This window comes from Ipomoea nil, unplaced genomic scaffold (assembly GCF_001879475.1).
Source record: "Ipomoea nil cultivar Tokyo-kokei standard unplaced genomic scaffold, Asagao_1.1 scaffold1895, whole genome shotgun sequence".
Classification (NCBI taxonomy): Eukaryota; Viridiplantae; Streptophyta; class Magnoliopsida; order Solanales; family Convolvulaceae; genus Ipomoea; species Ipomoea nil.
In genome coordinates, this window is record NW_017618323.1 from 1,289,777 (window position 1) to 1,296,709 (window position 6,933).

Here is a 6,933-nt window from a genome sequence, read left to right on the forward strand (position 1 = left end):
AAAGGATGGACTTGATAGAACGTGAAAATGCACGTTCCACCATAGCCCGGAAATTATCAAACATTTTATAGATGTCGGTTTTTAATCGAAGAGGATAATACCAGCAAAAACGGGTCTTATCGTCTACGAAGAGTACAAAATAACGAAAACCTTTCGCAGAAATAACGGGTGCGGGCCCCCAAATGTCCGTATCCACGAGATCTAACACATTATTACTAGAATTCACTACCCTATCTAGTGGAAACCGAGATGACTTTCCAAGTTGACAGGATGGACACAAACTGGAACCGCCAGAATTATTTAACTTGACCAGGCAATCTTTTAAGATGCGTTGTTGGGCTGACTGTGTGGGTGTCCCAATCGGTGATGCCAAACTAGAGAAATTGTGCGGGCTGTGACAAACGCAGAATGGGACCTCGGGACAGACAGAGTGTACAAGCCCCCCGAGCTGGGTCCTTTAAGGAGCACCGCCTTGGTTTTGCAGTCCTTCACAATAAAAAATGATGGATGAAATTCAAAGTAACAGTCATTATCACGTGCAAAAAAATTTACAGATAACAACGATACAGACAACTCGGGAACATGTAAAATATTGGACAAACGCAATGATTTAGAAACCGACGGAATTAACGCATGACCAATACCAGAAATCCCTAGACCTATGTCATTACCCACTCTAAGCATGTCATTGTCGTGATATTCCTCAGACTGCGACAAGGCCCCGGCGTCCGGTGTGGCATGTGTGGAAGCTCTGGTATCCGGGATCCAAGAGGTCACGTCTGCCGCCGCGGCTCCATCTCCAGTCACTGCAACATGGGCTTGAGCCGACGGCGCTTCGGAATAACGATGGAAGCAGTAAACTGTTGTATGGCCTTGCGAATGGCAAATCTGACATATCGGTCCGCCGCATCTTCCACGACCTTGCCCGCGACCTCTCTGGTTGTTACATGATGTTATCACATCTGTGCTTGTTTTTATAGTTATTTTGAATCATCTCGGTAATTAAGTTCTTTAATTTTACTTATTTAATACATGTTTTCCTTGCTCATATCATTTAATTATGGTTCACACTTGTTTTGAATGTTTTACGGTGTTTGTTAGTGTTTTTGAACCATTGTAGGTCAATTCCATGAGCAAGGGAAGTTCAAGGATGAGTTTGGAGCAATTTTGGACAAGTTCGGGGCCCAGAGAACTCGACGAGGCTCGACGCGTCGAAAATTTCCAGAAAGTTTGGTAATCGGGACCTGCTGGTCTCGACGCGTCGAGACTCAGCTCGACGCGTCGAGCGAAGACGCTGAAAACAAAAGAAAAGGGGCGGCAACATTACAAAACAAAACCAAATTTAAATCATGAGGCAATGATTCCTTAATCATTGGGGCACCATTCCCAAAGAAAGCAATCAAACTAGCTACATCAAAATTCCAATTAAGTGGGACGGCAATTTCTTATTTAAATATAGGAATTATAATTTGAGACCAATTTTGTACAAGATTCCTATTTCATCTCAACTTTGTACCCACTATAAAATCCCTCCTTCCTCAACCCTAAAAAAGACGGGGAGATTTTTAGAGTTCTTTGTAGACAAGAAAGAGAGGAATCAAGAGGCTCAAGTTGTCTTTGGAAGCAAGGAGGAAGCCAAGGAGATTTGGGAGAATCGCTTGGTAAATTCTTGTTCTCTTTTGATGATTTGTAATCCTTTATTCATATGTGCTATGTGTAATTTAGCCATGCTCGGCTAAATTCTTTAAGGATTTTTGGGTGAATTTGTTTATGAACCTATGTGCCTAGTTCGTTAATTTCTTAATATATTTATGTTTGGTTTTATGATTTGTGTTGCAATCTTGTTTTAATCTGTTGTTGTTGGTAGTTAAAGGCCTAAATTACTAGCTTCACAGTCATGTTTGTGTCACCAATGGGAGTTGGGGCATAAATTAGGGCACACACGATTGCACCTAATGGTTGGTCCTTGGGAAAGGGGAACTTATTAGGGGAAATTTATTCTAGATTATTGCTCATCGGGAGATGGTAGTAATTAGGAATAATTGAATGCTGATCTTTGATCTTATTGGGTGTTTAAGCCATGGGAGTGGAAATTCACTAGGAATAGAGATTACGGGAGTAATTCGATTCCACTTTGCATTCCCATACAAATCTTAATTCCAAACCAAATATTACAAACGTTAATTGGCACTAGGTGATTAAACATTGTGATCCCAAGAATCCTATTTTGCTCTATTGTCTACAAAACCTTGCTACTTATTTTATTCTGCTTGTTATTTTATGCAATCAATCAACCTTCAAGTTTTGTTCAGACTAGTTTCATATGAGTAACCTAGTAGCTAGTGATTAGTACACCACCTCTCTGTGGTTCGACAACCCGAATACTCCGGGTATTATTTGTTTGCCCCAAATTACAGTAATCAAATTGGCGCCGTTGCCGGGGAGGTGGCGTTACGTACTGACATTAGTGAAAGCCTTACTTTAGGAGTCTAGTCCACCCTGACCACCATGGGATTGTCGACCACCACCGCCATTCTACTGCCGGCCACCTCGTCCAGCATACAACGCCGATGGGAAGCCGTTCGGTGTCGCTGCTGCCCCCGACAGAAACTCGTCGGAATGTATAAATTGCTGAGCCTGTAGGTAGTCAGCCAGCTGAGGGATGGACACTAGATTACCTGAGACGGCAGGGGTGGCGGCCATGGCGCGGAACTCCGGACGAAGACCCCGGAAAACGTAAAGATTATGCTCGTCTAGCGACATGGGGCGTCCGGCGAGCGCGAGATCTTCTACCAGCAATTGGGCTCTCCCTAAGTACTCCGATAGGGTGCTGTCTCCTTACCGCAGGGCTTGAAACTTCCCCAGGAGATTGAGACACCTCACTCGCATGGATGAACCGAGCGTAGCTTCGATGGCCGTCCTGACGTCACGTGCTGTAGTTTTGCCTACTGCCAAATACATAACCTCCTCAGATAATGAGGAGATGATGAGAGACAGTATAGATGCATCTTGCTGAACCCATGCGATGTACGCCGGGTTGACAGCAGCGGAGTCGGCCTCGTCGGAAGTGTCGCCGGTGGGCTGCTCCAGCACCGGCGACGGGTAGGTGTGTTCGCCATCGACAAAACCCAGCAGGCCCTGACCACGGAGGAAGGGGATGATCTGTGTAGGCCAGAATAGGTAGTTGCGATTGGTTAATCTTATTGAAACAAAATGGTGGGCGGAGTTTAGGGAATTGGGGGTGGTGTTGAGAGAGGACACGGTGGTTGCCATGATTGTGCGTTCCGATGAACTTTGAGACATTTTGGCTTAGAGGAGAGAGGATGAATATCTCTGGCTATCTGATACCAGATGAGATTAGGATTAACTGAAATCAATTGAACGATAGGAAACCTGATACAATAATACAACAGAAAAGAGTTCCTATCTAATAGGCTATAGACTAGCACAACTAATCTAAGTCACATAACAAATATTAAACATATTAAATATTAACTTATACTAACGAAGTCAAAAGTGATCGATTAGTAAAACTAGACTTCAAGAAAAAAATGGTGATATTGTACAACCATCATTAACTAGTCTCATTAATAATGTATTCAATAATGGTTAGTTTAGTTAACATGGTTTAAAATCTTTATAATGTTTGAAATTGTGTGTATTCAATAATGGTAAGATCCAAGTACAAAATAAAGAGTAGAGCATGTATGCAATGTAATTTTGATACTTCTAAAACGATTGGAGCACAAAAACATTCAACATCTGTCACACCAACAATACATGCATGATGCTGGCAATACGAATATTGTATCAAGTATGTCATGTACGTGTCATATATTTTATGGAAGCATTCATGTAACAAAATTTAAAAATATTCATTTACATTTAAATTTTTATATATGGTTTTTGTAGGTAGCCAACTCTCTACAGAACCGGTCAACCATAAGATTATTAGCTAATTAACACATGTTAGGAGTGATTACTTAACTCAATGTCGAAACTTTCACAATGAGTTCAATGAAGCAATCGAACATGAGCAAATCACACCTTTTATTCAAATTGTTAGTTTCAATTTTTCAATCGTTTTCTTTTATGAAATATAGATTCTTTGTTTTTTAATACAAGTTGATAAACCAAATTCTAATAATAATTACATTTTTTTCCATGAAGATTACAATGATTTTGGTGACCCTATTGATTCATATGTACATTGTGGTGCGGTATTTTGGTACGAGGTACGATTAGAGAAGTCCAAGGTTAATGGGATTATTAAAATACCTATGGCTACAACACCCCCAAAAAAAATTGTATGACCTATTCTTTTATCTAGGGGACAAACGAAATCACTTTTTTGGAGAATATTAGGTCCTATAATAATATGTTTTGTTTTATGTCAATGGGTGGGAAAGTTGATAGAACAGTTAATACCGGTGGTGCCCCACCAGTTTACCAGATAAATGGCCAAAATTTCAACTTGATTGAAAGTCAATTACCAGTTGTACATCCACGACACGCAGAATGAGATTAACAATCGTATTAATCCAGTGATGTAAGATATGATAACCGTGGATGTCCATCAAGTAACACAATATTATTTATAATGTTTATAAGCATATGTAATACATATAACGAGTAAATATAACAAGTAATTAATTCACTTACCCAAAATACTACCTACAGAAGCTAAGCCCGTGTGGGCTAAGTAATTAATAATTCACTGATTGAAGAAGTGATAGTGTGAGATTATTGTTTTCAAAGGATTGGTGATACATGCAAATTTATGTGTTCTCAAGCGCGCACAAAGTATTATTAATTCCATGGAAATCTAACGCTAACAAAGATAGGTTACATTATGCCAAGCAAGATGAATAACAAGAATATAAAAGGCGGAGGAGATCGAATAGGAAATTAGATTATGTCAAGGTAACGTGACCAAATCGGGATCAAGAGTGAGAGTCAATTAACTTGATGACAAATGCCATTAATCGAGAGGAAGAATTTTTCAAGGTAATTCTTGTGACAACCCAAAATTTTATTTTTGAAGAACAGAACTCAATTTATTAAATCTGAAGCAAGAACATCAACAAGATAAAGTGGTGGTACATCTAACCACTCACCGGGACCTGTCTCTGAAACGGCCTCCCTTGCTAGAGCATGGGCTGCACGGTTCGCAGATCTCCTAGCATAACAAAAGGTAATCCCCCCTATTGAAGAAGCTACCTGTTTTACATCTTGTATCAGCAGACCAAACGCGGAGCTAAAAGGTGGCGATTTCATAGCATGATAACATAGCTGCGAGTCGGTATCAATATCCACCTCCCCCATGCATGTGTTCCGTAGCCACAACACAGCCTCACCAAGACACAAAGCCTCCACCTCCTCCACCATGTACTGCCCAGCAACTCGCCTGCTACATGCCGCCAAAAACAACCCATCATCACCACGGAGAACCCACCCTAAACCCATAACACCATGGTTAATATCCAATGCGGCATCCGTGTTCAATTTCATTCTACCCGCAGCCGGCCTTACCCAAACTGCCATAGTCATCCCCCTGGCCTCTTTTCACTGTCATTCACCACCTTCCAATTACGCCAAAAGGTCAAAGTTTCATGCATCACATTCTCTTTAACAAACGGCTTCCCATTCCACACCGCGTCGTTTCTACTACTCCACAAACCCCAGCACAGCATCACAAACTTAGCTTGCATTTTGTCCATCAAACCCGTCAAGCAACCAAAAAACCAGTCCACAAATTCCCCATCAACATTCCCCGTCGGCACAAACTGCATTGATGTCCAGAGGGCAGCCGAGTGCATACATTCCCGAAACAAATGTGCAACAAACTCGTCTACAGCGCCACACATATAGCAAGTAACCATGCAAGCCACCCGCCTAGACAATAAAGCATCTCGCATTGGTAATACGTTCGCAGCTAGCTGCCAGGCAAACAGGCGAACCTTTGGTGGCACATCCAGACTCCATAACTTATTCCAAGGCCTCCCCACATGCATCTCCCCAACTAGCAAACGATAGCATGACTTCACCGTGTAACACCCCTTCGAATCACCACTCCATACCCATGCATCTCCTGGGCGCCGAATACTGACTGGAATATTGAGGATACACCTTGCGTCCCTCTCATCAAACACATCTCTAACACAGTCTGTATCCCAACCCATGCCATCATCTCTCAACAACGAACTAACCAATGAATGCTCTATCGTGGGGTACAAAAGGGTACGCACATATGGATCCTCCGCAGTCACAAGCCACGGGTGCGTCCCAATTACCGTACTCCTGCCATCTCCAACACTACGCCTTGCCCAACATTTCACCACATCTCTCGCCTCCACTATCCCACGCCATACATACGACGGATTGCTACCAGTTTCTGCATCAAGAAAAGTCATATTCGGAAAATAGCGGCTCTTAAACACTCGTGCCACAAAAGAGTTCGGGCGTGTTAAGAACCGCCAAGCTTGCTTACCCAATAATGCAAGGTTCATATGTTTCAACCTTCTGAACCCCAACTCCCCTGCTGGTTTCAGCTCGCACAAAGCTGGCCAAGATTTCCACCGCAGTCCCCTTCGATCTCCAACCACTCCAGTCCACCAATACTGATTAAAAATCCTCTCTATTTCAGCACATAGTGTATCAGGCAACAAAAACACTGACATAGCATAGCATGGTAAGGCTTGCAAAGCATTCTTGAGCAAGACTTCTCGCCCTGCCCGCGACAAGAACCTAGAATTCCAGCCACGCACCTGACTCAAAATCTTATCCTTCACAAACCCAAAAATCTCCTTCTTATTCCGGCCCACCAAAGATGGCAAGCAGAGATACTTCCCTGTTGTATCCCCCGCATGTACTCCTAGGACACCTGTTACCATGCTCCTACAATTTTCATCAACATTTGAACTGAAACAGACT

The 6,933-nt window shown here is 42.3% G+C and overlaps 1 protein-coding gene across 1 annotated transcript; it reads right to left on the reverse strand.

Moving 5' to 3' along the window:
- Positions 1 to 2,838: 2,838 nt before the first annotated feature.
- On the reverse strand, positions 2,839 to 3,273 carry LOC109193519. The gene has a single exon (XM_019344362.1). The coding sequence runs from the start codon at positions 3,271 to 3,273 to the stop codon at positions 2,839 to 2,841; it is 435 nt and encodes a 144-aa protein (XP_019199907.1).
- Positions 3,274 to 6,933: the final 3,660 nt, after the last annotated feature.